Here is a 27,527-nt window from a genome sequence, read left to right as displayed (position 1 = left end):
TGGCTGCGACCGCGCACACCCCGCCCCGGCGCGCGTCCCAGGCCGGTGGAGCGCAGATCCAGATCCCCAGCGCGGCCACTTGGCCGGGTGTTCCCGAGCCTCAGGTGGCGCGGGAGGGAGAGCCCGCGTGTGACCACCCGGCTGCGCACGCCGAGACCTTCAGCCCTTCGGTCGGCCAGGGGAGCCGAGCGGACGCATCTGCCACCCAGAGCCCACCTGCCGGTCCCCGCGGTCCCCGCTCCAGCTGTGCGGGGCTCTGGGCGCCTACTCCGCAGCTGGAGCGCCACGGGAGGCTCTGCCGCCGTCCCCTGAGCCTCCAGAGTGCCCCAGGAGACCCGAAGAAGCGTGGCGCGACAGCGGGAGCTCGCAATGGCCAGGGCGCGAGGGTGGCTGTGTCTGTGGCTGGGCTGCTTCTGCCTGGACCTGGCGCTGGGACAGAGACCGAGCCTGCATCTCCCTGAGCTCAGCCGGGCTGGGACTGGCGACCGCACGACAGGTGGTGACCCGAGCCCCGACCTGCCGCCGCACGACAAGGTGTCGGAGCACATGCTGTGGCTCTATGACAGGTACAGCGGCAGCAGCAGAGTCCTGGACACCAGGACGCCGGGCTCGCAGCCCCTGGGTCCCCAGTCACTGCACGGTGGCAACACGGTCCGCAGCTTCCGAGCCGTAGCCGCAGGTGAGTGCGGAGGGGAGGGAGCCCTTCCCGCCCCGGAGTACAGAGGGCAGCCCCTCCCGTGGTGCCACCTAGCTGTCTCTCGGCCCCGGGAGCTGCTGTCCTGGGACCTTACTAGGACTCTGCCTTCCGGGTCCCTCTACCCTCTCGGAGTTCTCCAGTTGAGTTCTGGGTGAGCCTAGTCTGAGCCGGACTGAGACAGGAAAGTGGGAGAAGAGCTGGGACGGTGGCGGGACTTAGAGGTGCAGTGTGGGACGAAGCCAAAGGACAACACCCGCGCAGACTAGCACTCTCCCGGGCACCCCTGCCGATATCTTATGCTGATGATTAAACTGCTCAGCGGAAATTCCCTCCGACAGGCTTTGGCGGCATTTATACTGGAACGGATGCCATTTTATGCCAACCTAGGGCCCCGGAGAGCAAAGCACACTCAACAGGCCACTTCCCCAGACACAGCCCTCTTGGAGCTTTGTGCTGCCATTTCTGACACTTTCTTCGTGATAGTCCCCCAGGGGCAAACACACAAACAAAACCAGGTGCATGAGTGTTTAGATTATTTCTAACCCATCTGGGCAAATAACTCTTGCTTGGTCCAAGCTGGAAAGAGCCGGGGATGGGAAGAGGCCGCCGGTGGAGAGTAAACTCCTTTTAGTACCAGCGATGAAAATTTCATCTTCCCGTTTTTTTCAACACAGATCATTAAGACTGAAATTCAGGGCTTAATGCCACCCCCACCCCAAGTACACCAGCCCTTGGGCTGGTGGGAACAGTTGACTCCAACAGTTTGAGGGCAAATTCTCTCGACGTTCGCTGTTTTTATCTGCTTTGAGGATGCAGTAGGGGTTATGTGAACTGCCTTCAGGATTCAGGAATAGGTGACTGCGAAGATTGCCTTTCAGGCTTATGTTGAAGAATGGGCCAGAATGTTCAAGAATAGAGGCTATGTGTCTCCAATGCTCTTTTAATACTGTCCAATTTACTGGATGAATTTTCCCCCAACTTCACTGGTTAGGAATCCTGGCAGAAAAAGGGGATGGGGGTGGGGGTTGTCCATCAAGGAAAGCCCTTACTTATCATTGTGAATTCACTCTGCAACAGAGACACGACGACATGTGCAGTAAATGTGAGTTATGTTTTCAACGCGGAGAAGTCTTTAGCTAGAAGTTGAGCTTAGTCAGATTTCACTCTCTTCATAGACCCATGGGCAGGACCTTGTAAAGAGCTGTCCTCTACTGAGGACACAGAAACCTATCTCGCCTGGTGCATAGCATCCTAGACACTTCAAGAGACTACCCTGACAGCTCACCACAGCAGTGGCCCCTCTGTTTACATTAATGCAATGCCTAGGGCAGAGCTCAGCAAACCAGAAGTGTGGGGCTAACAAGGTCTGGAAGGAGGCTGGTGGGTGGGCAAAGCAGGTGGCAAGGAGGAAGACGCCCAAATCTCTCTGGCTTTGATATTTTTATTTGACTCTGTTCCCAGAGAAGAGTTGAGACATCCAAGTGACAAATTATTTTTGTAACAACAAGTTTTATTTTTGGTATGTGTCACAGTGTTTGAAGGTAAAACTTGATTTTTGTCTCATTCACACACCTTGTTTAGCTACTGATTTTAGACAGAATAAATCATGGGTAAGAACTTAAGCACATCTCTGGCTTTCACTCATTCCACCCATTATAATTCCAGTGTCCATTATCAGCCTCACCGTAATCTTATACCATCAAATGATAAACTGTTTTACAGAGGCCTGACACTCCCTTGAAATGATGGATTGCAGCATGGAACATATATACAAGGCTGTGTGCCCTGATAAGAAAAGTAATCCCTTTAGCATCCTACAAACTATTTTAATGACTTATTCATCAAATGCAGACACTGATTTCTTTGGTTTTCTGTTTCGCTGTTCTTGTTGTTGTTATCTTTTTTTGTGAAAGCTTAAGTGTCATGTTACCTCTCCTTGGAGATTCCTGAAGAGGTGCTTCATGTTGAACTCCTAGTATGTTTAGTTACTCATAGGGTGGAAAGACTTTGTTAGAAGACCTTTCTGGCTGTAATGTGGCAGGACTCTAGCAAGGACAGTGCTAAAGTGTTGCTCCCCCTTCATCAGCACCAGTATCTCAACACACCCTTCACTTAGTGATCTGTGTGGATGCAGGCAAAAGACACTGTCTGTGTTAGGAAATTAGATTTGTTTGTTTTTCAGCCCAACATGCTTAAGTTCCACATCATATGTGCTTCTCTCTACCTAAGGTGTTACAGATTTTATGAAATGTCAGGTGTCTGTGCTCTGTGGATGGAGTACCTACTGGTCTACCAGGCAAGTGCTTACTCCGGCTGAGTTATAGCGTTAGAGAGCCATTTGCTCCTTGAAACATACCTGATTAGAATTATTTATTGTTCTAAGCCTAGAATAACTGAAACTGAGCTGCTGTGGCCTCTTTCTGATTGCTTCCTACTTAAACCATTACTTGATGGTGGGTGGCATGGATCCTAAACATACTTTGTGCTACCCTCTTTCTCCTCTCTCAGCTCCAGGCAGTTGGTGTGCCAAAACCATGAGTTTGGTGTCTTGTAAGCTTTCCTTTTGATGTGTAAGACTTTAAGTAAAGATGGGTTTCATCTTTTCCTTTGTAAAAACTGATTCACAAAGTTGTAGATGACAAAGAATCATCCAAGGGGAAGACAGAAGGGGGTGAGATTAGCTTTTATTTTAATCTTGATTTAAGTTTGTTCTTGGCTACTGTGGGCTAACACAATATTTTACACAAGGTTTTCTCCTGTCCTCATCCTTCACAGTACAGAATGTATGCTCTTTATTTCCATAGTCACTCGATCTTACTTGTCCTAGTCATAACTTCTCTAGGAAAAGCAATGGGAGCTTAGTTTTCTTATTAAAAAAACTCTCACTACTTAGGACATACAACTATAAAAGTATCACATTCCAGTGGGTGTGTATTGCCTTTAAGAAAGTTAGAACTTGCCTTCATGAATAAAAGCAGGAAATATTGAGGTAATGTAGACTCACAAGTGAATGCTGGGCCTCAGTGGAGAAGGACCAGAAGATTCCTGCCTAATATGAATCAAAACCTCTCAACGTAAAGAACTGTAATTTTGAAATACTTCTAAAGTACAATGCTAACCTATAAGGCTGTAGAATGGGTCAGTGGGGAAGAGCCATTTTTGCTGTGTTCTATGGCAAGATAATAATAATAACATTATTAAGATATAGTAATCAAGATTCCAGGCATCTAGAAACAAGGCTGGAAACTACAGAGTCCTTGCATTGTATGATGTTTTTATTTAAGGGACAATGGTACATCTGGAGGAGAGGCGCTGGGATGTGCAGCTGCTTTGAATTATACACTACTTTGAATACATGATAGCCCCTAATGAAGTTTTACTGTAATAGGCAAGACAGCTTTACAATTCCTGACATTTAAAAATCCATAATACCATGGATTCTTGATTATTCATGCTGGATGGAAAGGAAAAAAGAGAATGAATTACATTTTTTTTTAAATTCATATGTAGCTTTGTAGTGTAGTTACACACACTCAAAGACCCCAAGAGACTGTGAAGGTCAATGTGAAAAACTCCTAAGCAGATAATTCATTCAAGTAGATGATTTATTCAATTTTATGGACTAAAAATGCATACATAATAAAGAATTGAGAGGGTTACATGCATTACCTGAGCCATGGAAGTTCATAAGTGCTTGTTTGATTGGCTCAGATATTTTAATTAGATAAAAATGTGTAGGCTAAATTTACTTTTTAAGTATTTTTGCTGTATAAACTTTTATATTACTGAAGAAAACAGGTCCTTTAATGGAAGCAGAAATGGGCTTCATAATATATTTGCTGCATGAATTTTCAGCATACAGATCTAATTTCAAAACCATTCTTTCTAGTGGCCTGATCTTATGTTATAAAGGAAAATTTCAGAGAAAGAGGTCTCTGGAAGGTATTATATAGAACTGGGTGCCAAGGTCAAATGAGTTGGGAAAAAAAAAATGATCAGCATGGAACAGGCCCTTTAGTGGTAGTGTCTCCTTAAAAGAACAAATTTTCTCCTTTTTCTTCAATAGAACCTTCTGAGAATTGTGGCCCTAGAACGTCTAGTTGGAAAAATCCTGCTTCAAAAGCATCCTAATTCACCATAAAAGATCCGCAAAATTCAATGACAGTCTCACTGCAAGTGAGCTGGGTTCTCACTTCCCAGCTGTACCGGCTTGGGACATATGATCACACTGTCATGTTGGGGACTTAGTCCAGTTGGGACTGTCCTGCCTCCTTGGTTCCAGGTTAAAAATGTCTATGAGTATAACTGTAGAGTCCCTTTGTCTTGGCATTTTGTTTTCTTCACATCTGTATGAGATGTCTTTCATTGTTTTCTTCTCCGTGGTTGATATTTATTGTTTTACAACAGGCATAATAGCTTGAAAAGTAAAATTATGTTATTTGTGGAAAAATACAGTAGTGGAAATACACATCACTTCATTAATATTTGGGTCAGCATTCATACCTTGATGAAAGGAACATTTACTCAAGACTTCTATCAGGTTTTTATCTCCAGTATTTGCTGTATTTAACAGATATTTTGAAGTTATACTTACCAGGAATCATGCAACAATTGTTGGGTAATTTGACATTCATTGTCTATGATCTAATCAGGTGCTGCATTATGGGGAATTATTTTTATATCCAAATTGTGATGATTTTTCCCATTTGTTGATTTTGTAAAGCCTGATAGCCAGTATCTCCATCATTTTACTGTAGCAATAGTAGCAGAAAGTTTGAATTCTTACTGTTAAGAATTATGTCATTAAATAGACTTAGAGAGAGAGAGAGAGAGAGAGAGAGAGTTGTCTGTGTGTGAGAATGCCATGTGTATCTTGATGTCCTTAGAATCCAGATGAGAGTGCCAAGTCCCTTAGAGCTGAGTTCTGAGAAGACAGTCACCTGCCATCCAAAGCTGACTGGCCAGCTCTCTCTTTTAATCAACCCATCAGTTCACAAACACCCTGAAAAAAGAAGGACATTAAATTTTCATAAGTTTCTTTTGAAGTTTCCACCACAGAAAAACATAACACACTGAATGAAACAAGAAAGAGAGTATTAGCCAACATTTCAGTGAGTGTTTATCAGTGCTGGGATTCTGAACACTCTGGGACCACTCTAGAGCAGTGGTCCTCGGGGCTCAGAAGTGCCCACTTGCCAGGTGAAAGACCAGAGTTTCACTCCCACAATTTGCTTCAGATTGTCCCCAGGGTGGGCTAAATAGTGCTCACAAGCATCTTGGTGATCTCCATGCCCCACAACATAGACTAACCAGCTTCAAGGAATCTATTAAGGAACATTGCAACAATGCTTTGCTCAGTCACCAAGGACAGGGCAAAACTAATCACCTGTTGAAAATAGGGTTGGAATAGCATGGATTGTACCATAAGATGAGTTCTCTTTGTCTACATCATCCTGCAATACCCAGTGATGCACAAGCACATGCTTACTCCCAACACTGGAGATGCATTGGTGTTTTATGTGGAACCAGAGGGGGAAAGTTTCTGAAAAAGATTAAGAATACTCCACATTTCTAAACTTGTTTTGTGTCTTTAGATTGACTTTTTCATTTGAGTTTCACCCTTTGGTGAATCTCTGAGTTTGAGGCCAGCCTGGTCTACAAAGCAGGTTCCAGGGCAGCCAGGGCTACACAGAGAAACCCTGTGTCAAAAAAACAAAAGCAAACAAACAAAAAGAAAAGGAAATCATAATCATTTGGCTCAACTAATCCCTGAGTTCAGAGGCTACACTCAGTTACATCTTCACATTAACTCATGGACTTATGCTAGAAGTTGCTGTGAACAAAAAATAAACAATATACCACATCCTAGCTGTTTAAAATAAGAGGGATGAACACAAAGAAAATCCTGAAATTCTAGATTACTGACTGCAATCAGTATGTAAAGGAACGTTGGACAGTACCTTACTTAGTAAAATAAAAGGAAAAAGCTGAAGCTAGTAACACTGTGAGATAATTGTGTCCAAGTGCTTTAAGTGATAGCATTTCCAGTCTAGCTAAGGCACTGTGGCTACTGTAGTAGAGATGATGGCTACTATTGACAAGAGAAGATGCACCCTAAAATGAGGTAGGGTGCAGGAATATTCAGGCAACACACCATGGTCATACCACACAATGCTATTTTAGAGAAATGAAAAAGAAATCCTCTCCTTAAAAATAATCATTTTTTGCCCTTGTAGAACCTTCAAAAGAAGTGATGTCTCAAAATTGGATCCTTTTTCTCACACTCGAAGGGATTTCAGCATAATGGGATTGTTCAATGAGAGAGAAGAGACCTAGGGTTTGCCTAGTTAGCCTTCAGAAGGCAGGGCTTCTCTCACTTTGCCTTGACAATGTGGGGGACTGGCCACAGTTTGTCATATTGTGTGAATTCAGCAAACATTTCAGTGGACTTGAATATGTTTAAGTAGTGAGATGAGAGAAGAAAATAGCAGCAGAGCTATCAACAACGAACACAACCTTTAAAAATAAATTGACTTTAAAAATAATTTCCAGTATGATATGCTACCATTAACATATACAACAAGAATATTATACTTCAAAAAATAACTTCTTTAATAATTTCTCTTTTCAAATGCACAAGAAGGGAAGTGTAGAGAGTCCTCACACTCAAGAATGGCTTCGCCAGCTTTGGGGAATTTGAACTTACTTGACATACTTTTTACCTTGGTGTTAAGTAGGAAACACTCTTAAACTTGGTAAATGTATCAGTTGTTTATTTAACAAATTGAACAAATGATCCTCAGTATACAGGTGATCCAGAGTGTAAAAGTAAGCAATGGGCATTCAAAGAGTCACAGGACCTTTGAATGAGTCTACCCCCTGGGAGTTCACAGTCTAGGAATGCCCTTGGGTGGAGGCTCTGTGCACATAAACAATTAGTGAACATTTTTCTATTCTAGAAAAACATACATTATCTCATCTTTGGCTGGTGTTTTTCTCTGGACATAGTGAATAGCTGATTTGGGATTGCACAAAACTTCATCATTTGACTGAGACTTCAAAATAACACAAAATGCTGTGACTGGCATTCGATTTCAGAGCCTCTATCTGAAAGTCAAAGGCAGCCTGGAGAAATGCTGTCAGCCAGTGACTTCTGTGTATCACCCCCACCTTCACCCCAACTCCCAGGCACTAGGCCTTTCTAGCAACTCAACTTCCTCTGGAGAAAGAAATAGGGAGTGGGTGTGGAAACCTGTGCTTAATTACATATTTTCAGTATGATTGAAATATTTTCTCTGCTTCCTAGGGATTTAACTAATCATCAAGATTTCATTTAGTCTATTTGCTTTAAAATCAGACCTTGCATAGAAAGCTTTCCATTGTATCTACTAATTCCCTTTGAAAATGTTCTGTGTGGGCCAGCATGAAAGTGCACTAACTGCCTTTACTGTTCCTACATCACCATCTCAGCTAGTCACAAGAGGGTGATGAACACACGGAGGCTAAAGCGATCTTGAGACCCCTAAGTTGGAGCCTAATTATAAATCCCCAAACTGGAGTCCACTCCCTAAACTCAATTTTTTTTTTTTTTCAGATTAGAAACCTTTATTTAGGTCTTACACCTTTATTTAATGATCAAAATCTTTAGGAAGATCAATACAGGTAATAGGCAACCCGAGGTCCCCTCCAAAAGGTTGCTAACTTGCCAGCTAATTTCTGCGCTCCTTTATTTTGTAGTAAGTGAACAAAATTAGTGTGTGCATTTTACAAAACAAAATAAAAAGCACTTAACTGCACTCAGCTGGAGGGCAGGAAAATACAGTGCAAAACAAGGCCTTGTCTTCAAAGGAGTCCATGCTGTGAGGAAGAAGTCACTGTGCAAAGAAATGATCCCAGAGCCAGGCCCTAGCCAAGGCATGGGTTGTCAGGACAAGCTGACCTCCAGGCTGGTGCAGTTGTCTTCAAGGAAAAAAAACCTCAGCACCCAGGGACTAGCTCAGTAGGAGAGCTTGCCTGGCTTGCTCAAGACCCTTTGATGTCCAGCACAGAAACCCACCTTCCAAAGCACCCTCCGGTTCTCAGATATGGAGGACTCTCAGGACAGTCAGAACACAAGGTTGTGATTGGCCAACACAGGCCAAAGTGAATTGAACTTGTGCTGAATGGCCACCAAAAGTATGAAAATAGCACCACCTATTGGTAGCCATATTTTTCTCATTTTTTTAAAAAAAAAAAAAAAGCTGGTACTTTCTGCTTTGAGAAAAGCTAGAAACAAACCTACTACTGTATTTTTTTTTTTTTTGCTGTGTTTTGTAAGATTCCTAAGAAGTTTCTGACTCCTGCACACCTTCTGCTACAGTATGGGGACTTTCCTATAGTGGTAATTGACTGCCTCCCTGCAAGTCCCATACATGTTTCTCAGTTAAGTTGGAGTCATAACTTAAATTACCCTGAATCCAGCGCAAAATTCAGCTATAACTTTAACATTTCAGTCTCTCCTACAGCACTGAAAGACACATCATGACTGTTCTGAAGCCTCTCGCATATTCAAACACAATTCTTGAAGCTGGAGAGATGGCTCCGAGGCTGAAAGTTTAAACTGCTCTTGGACAGGATAGGCATTTGCTTCCTAGCACCTGCTCCCAACCAGGGCCTCACAACCACCTGTAGTTATAGGTCCAGGGAGAACTGATACCTCATAAAAAAAAATTGTGGTTATCACTCCTCGCCAAAGAAGCTTGACTCTACAGCAAATGGAGACAGACCATTACAGAACCACTACTGGGCACAATGAGGAGAACAATGGGTCGTGGAGACTCCAGCCTCAGGGGACTCATCTGTAGCCCAGCTCCTGCATCTATTGCTCAGGGAACATTGTGGGAAAGGGAGGGAAGCTCAGCTGAGCCAGAATGCCAGGAAGTCTTCTCTAAGACTGTTTCAATAGAAGTAAGCTGCACAGACAAGATCTTATAACAATGTATCAATATAGATGCTAACACTGACGGGGGAACATCTCCCAGGGTCAACCCCTAGACAAAGAGCTATAGGCAACTAATGACCACTGAGAGGGAGGATTAAGCTCTACCAAGGATGAGCCCCTTAATTGGTTATCCAATACAATATGGTCAGCCCTGAAACCATAAACCATATACCATATACAAGAAACAACGAAAAAGGACTCAGCAGGTTGTGTTTATATATTTATAAGGTGTGTGTATGTGTGTGTGTGTGTGTGTGTGTGTGTGTGTGATCATAGTCAAAGAAAAAGAGTCTATCGATTTGAGAGTTGGGACTATCTTAGTGTTTCTAGTTATGTTACTTCAACAAGGCCACACCTCCTATTAGTGCCACTGTCTTTGGGGGTCATTTTCTTTTAAACTACCATATTCCATTCCCTGGCCCCCAAAGGCTTTTAGCTATATCATAATGCAAAAATGCATTCAGTCCAACTTCAAAACTCCCCATAGTCTATCACAGTCTCAACAATGTTTCAAAGTTCAAAGTCTCTTCTGAGATCTGTGCAATCTCTTAACTGTAATCTCCCATAAAATCAAAGAGCAGATCACATACTCCCAACATATAATGGCATTACCATTCCAAAATGTAGGGAAGGGAGTACAGTGAGGAAATGCTGGGCCAAAGCAAGACCCAAAACCAGCTGGGGAAACTCCAAACTTGTCATCTCCATGTCTGATGTCAAAGTGCTTTGCAGATATTCAACTCCTTTCAGCTTTGTTGTTTGCAACACACTTCTATCTCTTGGGCTGGTCCCACTCCCAGTTAGCAGTTCTTCCTGGCAGATACCCCATGACTATGGCATCTCCAACATCTTGAGGTGTCCAAGGAAACCCAGGCTTCACTTCACAGCTTCACACAATGGCTTCTCTAGGCCTCCATTCAGGAACATCCCTGACACATGCCTAGCCTCAGTGGCTTTCCATAGTCTTCCCCATTTTTAATTTATTTAAGATAACCCCCTTACAATTTCCAAACAGAAAATACAAAATAAACAGACTTGGTTTCAAATATACAAACAGTGGCAGGAGTTGAAAGCATTGCTGACGGCACTGTCATAGGATGTCAGCACACTCCAAGGCACGTCAGTGATCCTGAGGAATAAACACGGTTTCTCTTTCCTCCCACTGAGATGTTCTCAGAATAAGTCACTGCTCTTTGACATATTTTCCGTGGAGACAACATGGGGCCTGCATGCTGACAATTGGAGTAGTCCATCCCCAGAAGCACATGGCTAATGGCCAAGTTCCTCTTTTAAAGAAGGTCAGAGCTAAAACAACTCCTAATCTAAAACCAGTACCTAGCTTCACCACTGCCTTGGCCATGCAGTGCTCCCACTTTCTGCTGAGGTTGGACTCCAACATGTTCTCCACCAACAACTCCCAAGCTCCACATAGCCAGCCCCTCTCTCTGACTGATCAGTAGTCTCTAGAGAGCCTTTCCATAGTCTTGAGGGCAAATTCCATAGCCTCTTCCTTCTATCCTTAACTCCAGAACCATGTGACCAAAGCTGCCAAGTTCTGCTGCTTACTGGGGCTGGAACATGGTTCCCTTGTTCAATTATATCTTCACTAGCTTTCTGTTTTCTGCTTAATCTTGCCTGTTCTGGAATTTGCTCTGTAGACCAGGCTGGCCTCCAACTCAGAGATCTACCAGCCTCTCCCTCTGGAGTGCTGGGATTAAAGGCATGCACCACCACACCTGGCTCTAAGCTTTTCTTTAATTCTTTCCAAAAAGTTGGAAACTTACCTTGGTGGGATCTTTCCCTGAGGTCACCACTGCCTTTATTCCATTTCTTAATCTGTTTATCTCCTTGAACACAGGGTTTAGCTCCATTCCACTTTCTGATGCCCCTTTTCTCAATCTGTACATTTTGTATTTTTATTTGCTCAGCTTGCTCCTTTTCATTATAAATCAGAATCAGAGCTAACACTAATAACCACATAACAGAGTCTATAGTAGGCTGTTTTGAGATTTCCTTTGCCAACAGAATTAGTCTAAAATTCTTTACTTAAGCCTCAGGCTGACTTTTCAGACAAGGGCAAAAAACAGCCACATTCTTCACCAAAATAACACAAGACCAGTCTCTAGGCAACACACTAACATTCTTCTCTCATTCTTAGCACGACTGTCTTCCATGCTCACTACTATGGGCCATTAAGCAGTGCTGAATACATTCCACTGCTTTCCTAACCCAAAGTACCAAAGCCCAAATTCCTCCAAACAAAATCATAGGCAGGTCTATCACAGCAATACCCCAGTCCCCGATACCAACTTCTGTCTTAGTTAGGGTTTCTATTGCTGTGGAGAGATTCCATGACCATAGCAACTTTTAGAAAGGAAAACTTTTAGTTGGGATGGTCCACTTACAGTTTCAGAGGAGAAAGTGCTGCTACATGTTGATATGCAGGCAACAGGAAGCAGACTGAGTGTCACACTGAGCGAAGCTTGAGCAAAAGAGACCTCAAAGCCCGCCCCCACAGTGATACACTTCCTCCAATAAGGCCACACCCACTTTAAGAAGGCCACACTTCCTAATAGTGCCATTCCTTTGGGGGATCATTCTCTTTCAAATTGCCAATTTCTATTGCTGTTATGAAACACCATGACAAAAGCAACTTGGAGAAGAAAGGGTTTATGTGGCTTACACTTCCACAGCACTGTTCATCGTCAAGGAAGTCAGGACAGGAACTCAAAAAGGGCAGGGACATGAAAGCATGAGCTGATGCAGAGGCTGTGGAGGGGTGCTGGCTTATTCAATAGGCCTTGCTCAGCCTGCTCTATTACAGAACGCAGGACTACCAGCCCACAGATGGCCCCACACACAGCCCACAGATGGTCCCACCCACAGTGTTGCTACCACCATCTCCCCTATCAATTGCTAATTAAGAAAAACCCCTACTGTATTACTTGCAGCCCAATCTTATGGAGACAGTTTCTTAAGTAAGGTTCCTTCCTCTCCGATAACTCCAGCTTGTATAAAGTGGACATAATACTATCAAGCACAAGAAGACATGAAAAGAGCTGGAAGGAAGGGACATTGAAGGAGCTGGAGGGAGGAAAGGGAAGGGGGAAATGATATGATATAATTATATCTTATTTTAAAACGTATTTTAATGAAGAGATTTCTGCGTGGTTAAGAACACTGGCTATCTTCCAGAGGACCTGGGTTGGATTCGCAGTATCTATATGGCAATTCACAACTGTCTGTAACTCCAGTTTCAGAGTATCTGATGCCGTCTTCTGGACTCATGGGCACCAGTCATACACATGGTTCATAGGTATACATGAGGACAAAATTTTCATACACATAAAATAAAATTACATATGTGTTAACCTTTTAAAAGTATTTAATTTAAAATGAAAGGAAAGAAAATAATTCTTGTGGAAGTATCAATCCACTTGCTCTTTCTCTAGGTCAAATATTCTTACTTATTGAACCCAAAGTTATGATGTGGTTCCCAAACCCAGCCATCTTGATTACTTTCTTAATTACTCTCTTCTGAATCAGTAATTAAGAAGAGAACTGGAATTAAGCACCCTGCTGTACGTGTATTTGATAAGTGCAACATATGGTTAGCTGCTATGCCCACTGAAAGCACATGAGCTATTTTTGTAAACTAATAAAGTCTACCTTTATTTTTTTAAATCATATTACAACATGTTATTAACACCTTAAAAAGTGTTAAAGTCCACTTTGTATTTGTGATTAGAAATGCAAATCCATATGTGTCTGCATACTTTAGAATACAAATAGTAGATATTGAAGCACTTTCCTCTCACTGATTTTTAAACTTAAGATACCTAAGTGTATATAAGCAAAGTTGTGCAGGGACTTGTGGATAAAGAGAAGCACATGCAAAATTCCTATTTTTTTCTCATCACATGAAAATACTTATTTGAAGGTTGGACAGGGTAGCTTGTGCCTATAAGTCTAGCATTTCAAAGGCTAAGGCAGGAGGATTGCTGTGAGTTCCATGCAAAACTTGGTTAAAGTGAGTTCCAGGCTAGCCTGAGCTATAATTTGAGATCCTACTGAAAACAAATGATTTGGAAAGTTAAATTACTCTAAGATCTAAAAGAAGAAAAAGTCTGAAAGTAAATGCTTAATAACTGACATGTAATTCTTATAGGGAAGCATGTATCGCACTCTAAAAAACTCACTCTTACAGTGTCCTAATATATGCAATGGATTTTAGTCATTTTACCCTAAATTACTTGTCTCATCCTCCTTTCTCCCACTGAACCCCTTCTTCTTCCCAGCAAGCCTCCTTCTGCTTTCATGTCTTGTTTTGGGTGTTCATGGCCCACTGGGCTTGGAGGTTCTTCCATGACCTTGGTGGGAGGTTTCTTACCTGTAGTTACCTCTTTTAATTGTTGCTCTATACTGATTTGTTCAACTCCATGAACATCCTTCATATATGCATGTAATATGCTGCATTCTTGTTTGTGCAAGGTCTTTGACATTCAGGGAGTATTGTCTGTTTCCAGCTTGTCTCAATTAGGTACTACCATCCCCAGACAGTGAGGTTCCAGTTAACTGCTTGTTAGTGGGTCTGTGTGCTGTGTTTTACTGGAGTTCTTTCAATGAATTCTCATAATAGTTCTGTAGTTGATACTACAAAGTGTGCTTCATAGATGAGGGGACCAGCACTTTGAGAGTTTAGCTACTGTCTATAGTATATGAGTCTTGGTCCTGGGGCTTTAACTTCAAGATAAGGCACTGGGCTGAAATGAGAGAGACAGGAGAAGCCAGTGTGAGAGAATTCTGAGAGCTAGTGGACATTGAAGACTGGAGCTGAGGAGGAGGCTAAACTATAGCAGAATACAAGGCAAGAAGAAATGGGCTTGAAAGAATGAAACAGTCAGAGATGGGATGTGGAGGAAAGAAGCAAGGTGAGTTCACCAAGTGAGACAGTGACACCCCATCCTTTGAAGTTCATCTTTTCCCCACCGGTGAGCTCATGGACAACCTTTGACTGCCATGTGCTTGAAATGGGGTGCCTTCTCTTCCTTGCATCTGAAATGTCCCAGAGCTTTGCGGAGTTTGGGTAAAAGTATATGTTGTGGTGACTGGGCTGAATTAAGGGCAGAGCCCCTGAACAGCCCTGATGCCATGGCTTTGTTATAAAGGCCTGTAAGATATTATCCTGGTGTCACGGATTATACAAATGTGCACAAATGGCAGTTTCCTCCTTTTGCTTCACACAATGTTGAAAATGAGTAAAATGTGTTTCCCATTGCACTCTCCCCATGCTTGGGGACTTGACGAACTCATTGTAAGTTTCCACGTCTTTATAAAAATGTTTTGTTTTTGCTGAAACGTGGTTTTGATCAAGAACATAATTTCACGATTGCGTGTGTGTTTCTGAAATAAGTATGTATATGGAACAAGTGTATAGAGGCGGGCTCTCTGGGACAAATCCCAGGGTTTGGATTCTTCAGGTCCAACCTCAGCCTAGCTGGAACTCAGTAAATGATCCTGAGAGAATAATTGCTGCCTTTACTAACCAGCTTCCTTCTCTTTCTGTTGCTAATTTCTCCATTAGAAGAACTAGGGAAATGACTTAACTATTTCCGTCATTTTTATTGAACTATATAAGTTTAGGTTTTGAATTTATAGCTTCTACGTTATAAAGGTGTGGCTTGTTTGTTCAGCCGTAGTATCCAAATACTAAGATCTTGCTCGCCCAATCCATGTTTTTTTGTCAAGTAGATAGAAGGAGCCATAATTCCTACAATAATGTTAGGCTAGGCTCAGATCGCACAACAGTAATTTACATTTACATTTAAGGGATATTAGAACTTTCATGACCATTACACATATCGCATTATACATATCATTCTGGCGACACAGGAAACAGACCTTGTAGTCAAAGACTTCCATCAAAAATTCTTATGGAAAAGTAGTAGTGGTAAGGTAGGCAAGGAATTTAATCAATGTGGCAGAAAGACATCCAAGATAGACATTCCAGCTCATCTACAGGGTACTGATGTGAGCTTCAGGTTTACATGCAGTAAGAACTGGTGCAGGATGCACAGGGTATGTCTAAGTAAGCAGTCCTGGGCAAACTGTGGTTGGACTGCTCTTGGTCTCAGTTCTGATTCTTCCAGTGACTCTGGATGAGCCCTTATCACTTGAAGAAACAACATGATCCCCAAGACAATTTTTCCTGTAAGGGTATAGGGACAGCTTCAGCTTCTATGGTGATGTAACCGGTCCATTTTAGTGATAACCTCATCATAAAGTCAACTTGCCTGTAAAGCTTTACTGTACCTGGAATTCAAAGTGTCAGTAGGTCTAGGATGCTGACTGGGGAGACCTGAAAGTCCCTTTTGGAGGAGGGGTTCAGAATGGGGCATTGTAAAACTAACTGTGAAGTATCTTAGCTGCCCTTATCTTTATGCCTTCATGCTTGAAGGGAGACAAAGCTAGGTCCATTGTGGGCTTAGTCTTCTTGGACCAGCAGATTTCAGGCAGGCAGTCCTTCAGCTCCAAGTCTGATCTAGTTGTGCAGGAATCTGATCCAGAGTAAAGGAGAGAGGTATAAAATGAATGTAAAGATGCCAGGCTCTTTGCTGCTTGAAGTGGCCTTATGACCCAATGGGAAGGGAGTCTAATGGTGTAATTATTTAGGCTACTCCATGTAGTTAAAAGGGAGGTTTATTTTGTGGGGTAACTTACAATGAAGGGGTAGGTTGCAGGGTCTGGCAAAGGTATAGTGCAGTCTGGCAGTGTTCTCTGGAGAACTCTGCTCGGTCTACCTCCAGCGTCCAGGGTCCTGGAACCAAGCGGGCACTCTCCTCTCCATCCTCCGTCTTCCGTTTCCTTCTCCGCCCTGCCTTGTGGGCGTGACCATTACCGAAGCCTCAATGGGAGCTTGGAACTTCCAGGCCAATGCTGGGATGGCTATCCACTACAGGAGTCCATGCTCTTTATCCGAAGCAGTTTTGAAGTGCTTGTTGTAATGGTCTTTCCATTTTATGAATGAGAACATTAGCTTGTCCAGAGTTAGAAAGTTAATAAGTGACTGAGTCTGTAATTAAATCCAGGTCAAATTCTAAGCCCTCCGCTTGCAGCAGGAGGATGAATTAACATTTCACAGAGGCGACTGCGGTGAGGTGCAGAGTTTGCACACAGTGCTCGGTGCTCTCCAGAGCTCACACACCACCTGCTACAGTACACGCACTAAGTGCACTGGAGTGCTAGAATTCCCATACATTTATGCAGCTTCAACAGAGAGCGCACTAGTAAGGCTGGCCGGTCTTTTCTGAGTTTTCTTTCAAAATTCCCTCCTGTTATCTCAGAATGTTCTCCCTAATAGAGATCCTCAAAAGCCAGAGGCTACATACAATTTTGTTCTATATTGTTTTCCTTTTTTTAAACAGTTATTTCTTTAGATACTATAATTACACAATGTATCCCTTCCCTTTTCTCCCTCCAAACCCTCCCATCCGACCCCCCCTTGCTCTTTTTTATTCAAGTGAAATTGACATGACGTGAAATGAACTATTTTAAAGTGAATCGATGACAAGGTGGTAGTGACATCTTCAGAATGCCACACAATTGCAAACTCTGACTTGTTTTGAAATATTTCTATCACCTGGAAGTAGAGCCTCAGAACTGTTATGGAGTTTCTTCTCATACCCAGCTGCCTCTAACCCCCACCGAACCCCTCTGCTTTTATCTCTGGATTTAACTAATTTAGATAGCTTTATGCAAATGAAATTAAGCAGTAAGTGAGTTTTAAAATGTGGTTTATACGTAGTTGCATAATTTTTCAAGGTTCAGTCATGTCTTAACACATATTAGTATTCTTTTTTCACAATAACAATATTCTGTTTTATCGATACACTACAAGTTGTTTATCTGTGCATTGGCTGATGATCATTTGGGCCCTTACTACCTTTTACTACTGTGAATATACTTATTTGATTCTCTGTCTTCAGTTTCTGAAGAATTGCTTTATCATATGCTAATCTCCTGGTTAGATTCTTGAGGAAATGCTGAAGTGTTTTCCACAGCAGCTGAATCACTTTATATCTACCCTAATAAATAGAAGGAGTTCCAGTTTCTTCCCACAAACCTTCTGACAGCTAAGGCTTTGTGTTGTTGTCTATGATAGCCACCACACTGCTATAGTTTGTGTCACATAACTGAGGTTTTGATTTTTATTTCCCCAGTGACTAACAATTTTCAACATGTTTTCACGTCTTGTCAGCCACTTGTACATCTTCTTTGGAGCTGTATCTGCTCTTTGCTCATATCGGCCTCTCTGTTGTTGAATTAAAGCTCTTACTTATGTGTTTCCTCCTGGCTTCTAAACTTCCAGATACACAGATAGCTGATATTTTATTAAATTCTGTAGATCATCTTTTCATTTTCTTGGTACTTACCTTTGATGTACAAACATTTTAACTTTGATAAAGTTCATTTTATCTAGAACTTTTATTGATTGATATAGTTGTCCCTTTACTGAATGCATGTGGTGGCATATGTATGAAGCGGTTGCCAACTCTAAAATCGTGAGGATTTGTCCCAATGTTTTCTTCTTCTAAGGATTCTAGTGCTTTGACTGTTGTGTCTAGAGCACTGATTTATTTTTAGTTGAACTTTGAACAGTGTATAAAATAGTAGTAACTTCTGTGTACTTCAGTCTCCCTTTTTGTTTTTCTTTCCTAGGAACTCTTCAAAGAAAGGGGCTGCACACTTTTAATCTGACCTCTTTAACCAAGTCTGAAAACATTTTGTCAGCCACACTGTATTTCTGTATTGGAGAATTGGTGAACATCAACTTGAGCTGTCCAGTATCCCAAGGATGCTCCCATCATGCGCAGAGACAGAATATCCAGATAGATCTCTCTGCATGGATCCTCAAGTCCAATCAAAGTCAGCTCCTGGGTCACTTGTCCGTAGATGGGGTCAAACCTTATCGAGACAGCATGTCTTGGTTGTCGAAAGACATCACTCAGCTCTTGAGGAAGGCCAAGCAAAACGAGGGGTTCCTCATAGGATTGAACATTACTTCCAAAGCACATGAGCTGCCCAAGAGGATGCTGCTTTTCCCGGAGCCTTACATCTTGGTATATGCCAATGATGCTGCTATTTCTGAGCCAGAAAGTGTGGTGTCTAGCTTACAGAGACACAGAGATTTCCCCGAAGGAACTGTGCCCAAACTGGATAGCCACATAAGAGCTGCTGTCGCTGTAGAAAGGCGGAAGAAACGTTCGGCTGGAATCTTGTTGCCTCTGCAGAACAATGAGCTACCAGGGGCAGAGTATCAACACAAGGAGGATGGCGTGTGGGAGCAGAGACGGCCTTACAAGACCCTTCAGACTCAGCCCCCTGAAAAGAGCAGGAACAAAAAGAAGCAGAGGAAAGGACCTCATCAGAAGGGCCAGACGCTGCAATTTGATGAACAGACCCTGAAGAAGGCCAGACGAAAGCAATGGATCGAACCTCGAAATTGTGCCAGGAGGTACCTTAAAGTGGATTTTGCTGATATTGGCTGGAGTGAATGGATTATCTCCCCCAAGTCATTTGATGCTTATTACTGCTCCGGAGCCTGCCAGTTCCCCATGCCAAAGGTAGCCACTGCCCTTTACCTTGTGCTTGCTTTGTTTTTGCATGGTGTAGAAGAGCATGCTGAGTGTGTTTCCATTTAAGAAACTCTATTCAGAACCTTATTTATAACATTCTAAAGTATAGTATAATGGGCAATGTGGTTATGCTTGGATTTTCTTTGATGATTGTTAAAAGTAGTATGAGGTATGAAGGCTATGAAAACCATATGTGTAAAATATGCATTTTTTGTTTCTAAACATGGTGCATATCCAGCCATGTGGTTGGTCACTTGTGAATATACACCTGTCTATGGTAAGCAAGCCCCAGATGGCAGAAGCTGACTTCTGAGTGGTATTCAAGGTATGTAAGAATATTGTGGAAGCAAAGAGAAGGAATAATGGGTCTGCTGCCCTGATGTGGGGGCATTTTTGGATAAACAGTTTCTCGTGAGGTGAATTGTCCCTATGCAGGTCAATCAGGGTTTGGCTAGGTAAACTGGCCTGAAACCCAACAGATACCTATTTCATTTGCTTGACTGCTAAACATCAAAAGAAGAAGAAGAAGAAGAAGAAGAAGAAGAAGAAGAAGAAGAAGAAGAAGAAGAAGAAGAAAGAAAGAAAGAAAGAAAGGAAGGAAGAAAGAAGGAAGGGAGAAAGGAAAGAAAGAAAGAAAGAAAAAAGAAAAGAAAAGCAGAACAGGATGTGATGACAGTGACTTCTCCCAAGTCCATCTTACCCTGTCAGAAATTACCTTTGTTTATTCCAGAAGCATCAGGGACTGCATTTTTATCATACAAGCATGTTTTCAGAAGTCTTTCCAACTCCAGTGTCTGTCTTTCCAAGCACATCCAAATGTGCTCTCTTTGCACTGGAGTAAAAATAGTACTCTCTGTAGTAAAAATTTGCCACATCCTTCAGCATCAGGTTTGGCTTATTGCTGCACTTCTCATCTCAGCTTACAACAGCTTAGATCTCTGCCACACGCTTAAGAGCAACTGAATGTACAGAATTCAGAAGAGGAATCACAGTGATATTGGTGAAATTATGAAGGCCACTCCACGTAGTTAAAAGGGAGGTTTATTTTGTGGGGTGACTTACAAATGAAGGGATAGGTAGGTTGTAGGGTCTGGCAAAGGTATGGCACAGTTTGGCAGTGTTCTCTGGGGAACTCTGCTTGGTCTACTTCCAGCGTCCAGGGTCCAGGCACCAAGAGATCCCTCTCATTTGGATCCTGGGTCTTCAGCTCCTCTCTCAGGCCCGCCTTGTAGGCGTGACCATTACCAAAGCCTCAATGGGGGTTGGAACTTCCAGGCCAAGGCTGGAATAGCTACCCACTACACAGTGAATTTTTAATGAAATCTGAATCAGTTTTTTGCTGCTGTCTAAAAATAGAGAAAATGTTCCTCTGCCTCTTGGACCAGCAATTTCAGCTTATGGGTCTTTATAATGCTAGAGTGTAGTCACTGGCTGACACACACATAAAAAGGACTGAAGACACAAGGCCAGGTCAGCCTCAGGCCAGCAACCTATCTGAAATCCTGTTTTTCTCATTAGTTATTACATTTCCTATGAAGTTGTCATTCCGGAGGATTTTTGTAATTTTCTATTTTAAGAATACAACCCAAAGTAAGGATTATGAATTCAGGGCTGTGTTGAGAGCCCTCTCTCATCTCAGGATGCATAAAGGACTTTCACTGCTCAGGCAAAATGTGTTCAACTAGGGTGACATTTAGAATCCTGAGTGCAGCAAAGCTGGTGAATGTAAAACAAAACAAAGCAAACAACAGAGGTGTGTCCTGTTTTACAGTGTGGCTTGCTTTGTGATGTTGAGAAGCGGGGATATACTCCACAGCTGATTTTAAGGTCAGAGAGACTAAATTTTAGGTAGGCCTTAGGGTTTGTCCACATAACCTCTCTCACTCCCATGTACTGTAGTCTCTTCTAGGTGACTTGGAGGAAAATGTCTTCTGTTCCTTTATCACTCCAGCATTCAGGCTCCAGAAAACAGGCACATGTAGATGCTCGGTGTAGATGCTCAGCCCCTTTGCTTTTCACCCCCAAACTCTGGAGAACCCAGTTTCCACCTCTCCGTAGTTCCTCCCACTATGCCCCTCGCCTTCATTCTACCTCCGTTTGCTGCTTATAGAGCCACTGTTTCTTGAGAAGAACTTTAGAAGAAACTGAAAAGAATCATGGTGTGAAAGTTGCCACGGGCTAAGTTAATAACTGCAGAGATAAATTAAGGAGAAGCATCTGTATAATTAGACCATGATACTTGGTCACAGTGGGAATTTCAAAGCCTTGGTCGGCCTTTAAACTTTTTGGAATCTTATTGATACATAGGATCTGATATAATGCACAGGGAGTAGAGGAGACAGGGGCTGCTGCACATCTAACAAGACCTAAGCTGATACTGATGCTGCTGATTCACAGAACACTTTTTGCAGCAGCAGACTGGACAGTTTCTTTGGGCTTGGCTTTGGCTTCCACCTCCAAGCAACAATGGCCTTTTAGATCCATAAAACTTCCTATGAGCAACCTGTGTGGAGGAGTGGGGACTCAGTAGCTGTTCGCTGTCGACCTGACTAGTGGCCATTGACGAGACTGAGTGGGACAGAAGAGTTGTCTAAATGCTGTGCAGGGAGAGCAAGCTTGCAAAGAAAGCCATGAGGCCAGAAAGGTTCTGTAAACATTTTTAGTCCTTTCTCAGACATCACAAACTGAAAATAGGATTCTCCCTCTGGGTTCAGCAGCCTGTGAGCTCTTCCAAGGAGGTTCTTTTGGGGGGAGAATGGAATGAAGAGCAGTTCTATGGCAGTAACTGGACTCATCATAATATTTGTTGAAACTTGGAATGGCATCAGAGCTCCAGAGACACAAAACAGGGATCCATGCAGAGGTCTTTCCTCTGAGGTTGCAATCCCATTTTGCTAAATCAAGTGTGGAAGATTAGCATCATCTTGTGTGGAGCTGCCTAACTTTTAACGTGTGCTACGGTTTCCCTTTTAGCTCTCAAGACTTTGTGTCTTTCAGTCAGTTTAGTAACAAAGGAGGATGGGAAATACGATGTAAAAGGAAAAGGTAGTTAATATGCACTGCTGTTAGCACGGTGTCTGGTGTGGCATCCAGAATGAGATATTTAAATAAAAATACAGTCTGACCAGCAGAGGAAAATGAAGGTCTCTCATCCAATCAGCACAGCACATGTGGGCTGACTGGAGTGCCAAAGAACTTTCAGACTTTAGATATATATTTTGCCTCAGAGGAAAGTTCTCCCAGGCCAGACTCCTCTGTTGGGCCTCCTGTTTTTGGCCTCCTGGGTGAAAGCCTGGCCTATATGGCGGAGCTCTTCGTCTGCAAAAGTTGACAACCTGCTCTATAATTCAGAACAGCTGTGTTCTGCCTTTCCCAAATTCCAGGCTTTGCCCTTTCACTGATTCCAATTAGATAGTTTCTGGGCCATCACACCCATGTGGGCTGGACTGGAAGAGTGTGGAGCAAAACCTCGCGGCCCAGGTCAGGAATGAAGGTTCTTTGCTGATGACATACTCTCCCCTTCCAATGCATCTGTAATCAAATTTAACTAGAGGACATCATCCACAGCTTGGCAGGTGCAAGCCTGACCACTGAAGATTTCATTCACAGACACAACAGTTTGGGGTTTGGTTTTTTTTTTTTTTTCCTTTCTGATTTTTGGCTTTTACAGCCAATCTGTTCTCCCAGAGAGAGAGACTCCTGGAATGATGCCATATGATGAAAAATACCCAGATAGCCAGAGCCAAGTCCTGTGCCTCTGCCTCCCTCACCACCCCAGCAGCAATGGAAAACAGAAATTTCAAATGAAAATGATTGAGCCATTGTTCCTGACAGAGATCCAAGAAACCAGCAAGGATTGGAGGAATGAAGTTATTTCTGTGAGGAATTCTGCAAAAGCTAGGAACAGCAAGGATACAGAGTTAGGCAACAAATAATTGAAATACTTTGAACTGAGTAGTCCATATAAAGAGATTCACATTTAATTAATGATAGACTCTTAAAGAACTCCCCAGATCTTCCAGTTTTAATCTCAGTCATGAAGATGAATACTATAAACATGAAATCTTGTCAAAACTCAGCAAAATCACACCTGAACTGAGGTGGAAGGTGCGCAGGACGAGCACAGATTCATTCGCACTTGTGATTGGCACCAGCTCTAAGCTCAGAAGAGAGGGTCATGAGAAACATGATCCTTGAAAACTTTTTTTTTTTTTTTTTTTTTTTTTTTTTTTTACTGGCAGCATGCTTCACACCAGCAAATGACAGCATGGATTATTTGTGCATGATGTGACCACTTCTGGTAATGGTAGCTCCATCAGAGGATTCCATAGCTAGGATAAAAGGGATACTCCCTAGTCATCTGAGAGGTCCCTGATACAAAACACCACCCCAGAATCAAGGGCTTGGGCCTGATTCTGGTGATACCACTGGAGACTACTCATACACTCAGTTTCTAAATGCATCAGTTCTGACTTGGATTAAAAAAAAAAAAAAAAGACAGGAATTTTCCCTAGGAAACACCCACGAATATTTTCCATATCTACACCAAGTCACTTGCACAGAATCTTTTAGTTTTGTTGATAGGAGTTATTTTTCATAAATGGGTAAAACGATGGGTGTACTGTTTCTTCTAAGTATTGCAGCCATTTAACAACATTGCTTCAGGGTCTAGATATATACATAACCATACTAATTGCTCAAGTACTCACCTAATTAAGGTCATCCACACTACATAATATCTAGAGAGCAATAAATATTAACCATAGAGAATAACATCAGAAAACCTGGTTTTAACTGCCTCTGAGACTTTAACAGCATGCTGTTTGAAAGGCTGAATCTTCCACATAGCTTTCAATCAATAATAGAAAAAGTGGGTTCTGGCAAAGATTCCTGGTGGAACTCAGTAATAGCAACACAGAGTCTGCAGTGGTTATTCACTACTGTGTTACAACTGATGGCAGTCCTGTGAATGTCACAGACTTGTGGAGGTCTTTTGTTTCTTTGTAAATATTAATTATATAGACTAATGGGAATCATTGTGACATTTTCATATACACTTGCATCCTCTTTTGAACCCTACATGTCTTTCTAATAATTTTCATTCAGTAAAAGCATTTTAATAAAGAGAAAACAATGTGTAAAGTACAAATACTGGGGCTTTTTAAAACTTACACAACAAGAATATCTTGTTCTGTAATCAATTATAGCTGATTGACTATTTAATTAACTAAGTAAAGCTATTTAAAAAATATTCTTGAAGTCAGTAGGAAGCAAGAGTAAAAACAGTGCTGTATTATTAACAATAGATTTTTTTTACACTTTTTTTCACAAAAAAATGAAGTGTTAGTGTATGGGTTCTTCTTGTTGAAATTAAAATAATTCAGATAGCATTTCCCTTTCTCTGCCAGCACACATCCTTTCTTTAACATGTTTTAATTTTTCTTACAGTACATTAGCTTTCTGCATTACTTCTTTGGCCTGGGTGCATCCTTGACCTTCTAACATTTCCCATTTTTCCATTCTGGTGTTCTTTACTGGTTGGGAGTTAAAATCCCAATTCGTGAATCCAAAAGCCTCTGAGTCAAAAGAAATATGAAAGTCTTGTTGCAATAATACTGTCCATCTTTGGGAAGTCATCCTCCTTGGTTTCATTGTTGTTATTTGTTTGTTTGCTGTTTGCTTTGCTTTTGGTTTGGTTTCTGTTTGTTTGGATATAGAGTCTCATGAAACCCTGAAGTGACTGTCAGCCACCTGTATAGTTGAGGCTGGCCTTGAACTCTTTATCTTTCTCCTTTCAAGAATCAAGTCTGCAAGTACGCACCACCATGCTCAGGTTTCTGTTTGTTTGTTGTTTTCTTTAGTTTTTTTGAGGGGCAGCTGGGAATCCAACCCAGACTCTGGATCATGGTAGACAAATGTTCTATTGAGCCACAACCTCACTTCTCAAGTTTCTTTTTCTAAATGTGCTTAAAACAAAATTAATTTCATCCACCTAAGGAAAAAAAAACAAACAAACCAGGAGAGTTGAAGTGTTGCCAGGGACTGCAGCTTCTCTTTGGGAGTCCTTCTGTCCACTCTGGGATGGAGACTGTGACTCTTTCCAACATGTGTAGGAGGAGTAGAGCTGTGCATAAATGTCTAAATCAAATGCATTCTGTTTTCTCAGGAAGCGATTTAACCAAGGTGTCCTTGATCAAACTCCTGACACCCATGTGAAAACCCCATACTTGATTCCCAGAGGACATGGCCCACCTTAGACCACCAAGGCACCCAGTTTAAGTTGCCCATGGAGCAACAGTGGCCCCTAGTGGTCAGTGGTATAGTCTCATCAACCTCAGTCTGCAGTCTGAACTGAATAATTGTGTAATATGAATGGAATAGTAACCAAAGACTCATCCTTTTGCCAACTACAAAACAAATAACCTTCAAAATAGCCTACAAGATAAGTAGCCTTCTACCTAGTGGGATAATAACAGTGAATAAATTTCACTTTATCATTGGTGATAGTTATCTCTGTTAGTGTGTTTATTAGAGTTCTTTAAAGGTTCATAGAGGGTCAGGGACAATTTATTTTTGTCGTTGTAATTAAGAACATGGAGAATACATGAATTCCATGGTTTGGGGGCTAAGTTGTTTCTAATTAAATGATTCCTGCTAACAGAACTGAGTTCAAAGTTCCACTCTACTATTTACCAGCTGTTTGACTTCAGACACTTCATTTAACTTTCAGAGTCTTTGCAAAAAAAATGTAACCAACTTGTTGGGAAGATTAAAGGCACCACCTACAAAATCCCCAGAGCACAGCAAGGCACTTTATAGATGATACATCCGTGGAGGTAGAGGAGTTTGGGCTGACTAGTCAATGATGTGGGCCTTTTGAGAACGGTTCAAACACATCCATTCTATGTGATGAGGGCTGAGGAAAGCAGTTTAACCTAACATGTTGCTCTTATTTCTCTTTCCAGTCTTTGAAGCCGTCCAATCATGCAACCATTCAGAGTATAGTGAGAGCCGTGGGGGTCGTCTCCGGAATTCCTGAGCCTTGCTGTGTGCCAGAAAAGATGTCCTCACTCAGCATCTTATTCTTTGATGAAAACAAGAATGTAGTGCTTAAAGTCTACCCTAACATGACAGTTGACTCCTGTGCTTGCAGATAACCCATCAGAGAATGAATTCAAGTGCTCGATTCAATCAGTAATTGGGTTTTATGGACTATTTCTTTCTTCCTTTCTTTCTTTTTTATCTTTGCACTGCCAATGCATTTTGTCCCAAAAGAGAATGAACAAATAGATTGAAGATTTCCACCAAGCAAAATTGAACTGTATTTTCTTCTAAATGTAACTAAAAGTATGATTCTAGTAAATGTGGATGTCTATTTCTTTTTTTAATCACGTAAGAAAAACTATTATTCAAACTGTTTTTAGGAGTGTTAGAGAACACATTGACTTATTTTTATATTGGGCTTTAAAACTAGGTGGGAATTAACAGCAATAACTTACCATTTGTCTCTACTCATCTGAGGACTAAAGGGACATAGATAGCAATCTTGTGGTTTTTATTAGGTTTCTTGCCTTAGATTTGTGAGCACCCTGGCCAGCTAAACACCCAGCTGACTTTGATGTCCATCTAAAGAGTGTCTGAGATTTGTTTACCCTTGATTTTTCTCCACAATCATGATGTGTGTTGAGTTAGTGAGTGCTGAGTGCTAGTGTGTGTATATATGTGCCAGGTGCCCGTACATTTGTTAAATTTTTTTTTCTTAATGTGGTTTTATAGTTCCATCTTTATGGGATTCCTTTTTTTTTCAATACCATATTCTGATGTGTACCATACACTCATGATTGTAGGTTCATATGTCAAGAGTGATGCTTGAAGCAGCTATCTGATTGGATGTGTTCATTTCATTGAATTCCAGAAAAAGAGAATCAGGAACACCAGTTTTGAATCTCCTTTTTTTTTTTTTTTTTTAACATGTGTTTTGATCTGCTCTAAGCTAATTTCAGAAATCCTTCCTGAAGTTATTAGCTCGCTAGTTCTCTTGTTATTATCCTATTTCTTCATGTGATACTGTCCATAGATGTTGAGGGTTAAAAACTGTTAGAAATGACCAAGTAAATTACTATCTTATAGTGAATATCAGATCCCACATTTGTTTCTAGGCTCTTCACCACAGAGATCAAGATATTGGCCTCAGTCATGAAACCTATACTCAATC

General features: G+C 41.8%; 1 protein-coding gene and 1 pseudogene across 1 annotated transcript; one reads left to right on the top strand and one right to left on the bottom strand.

Moving 5' to 3' along the window:
* Positions 1-27,236, top strand: Bmp3 (bone morphogenetic protein 3). Its single transcript, XM_036201246.1, has 3 exons — positions 1-679; positions 18,396-19,300; positions 26,278-27,236. The coding sequence occupies exons 1-3, from the start codon at positions 370-372 to the stop codon at positions 26,467-26,469; spliced, it is 1,407 nt and encodes a 468-aa protein (XP_036057139.1). The 5' UTR covers positions 1-369; the 3' UTR covers positions 26,470-27,236.
* LOC118592367 lies at positions 10,861-11,076 on the bottom strand (annotated as a pseudogene).
* Positions 27,237-27,527: the final 291 nt, after the last annotated feature.

Source organism: Onychomys torridus, chromosome 10, assembly GCF_903995425.1.
Source record: "Onychomys torridus chromosome 10, mOncTor1.1, whole genome shotgun sequence".
In the NCBI taxonomy this organism is placed as follows: Eukaryota; Metazoa; Chordata; class Mammalia; order Rodentia; family Cricetidae; genus Onychomys; species Onychomys torridus.
This window is presented reverse-complemented; position numbering and strand designations above follow the sequence as displayed.

Bases quoted from the DNA above. Each gene is read 5' to 3' on its own strand.
- Bmp3 (XM_036201246.1), top strand. From the start codon at position 370: ATGGCCAGGGCGCGAGGGTGGCTGTGTCTGTGGCTGGGCTGCTTCTGC. The intron at 680-18,395 runs GTGAGTGCGGAG...TTTCTTTCCTAG, and splicing joins CTTCCGAGCCGTAGCCGCAG to GAACTCTTCAAAGAAAGGGG. The intron at 19,301-26,277 runs GTAGCCACTGCC...TTCTCTTTCCAG, and splicing joins GCCAGTTCCCCATGCCAAAG to TCTTTGAAGCCGTCCAATCA.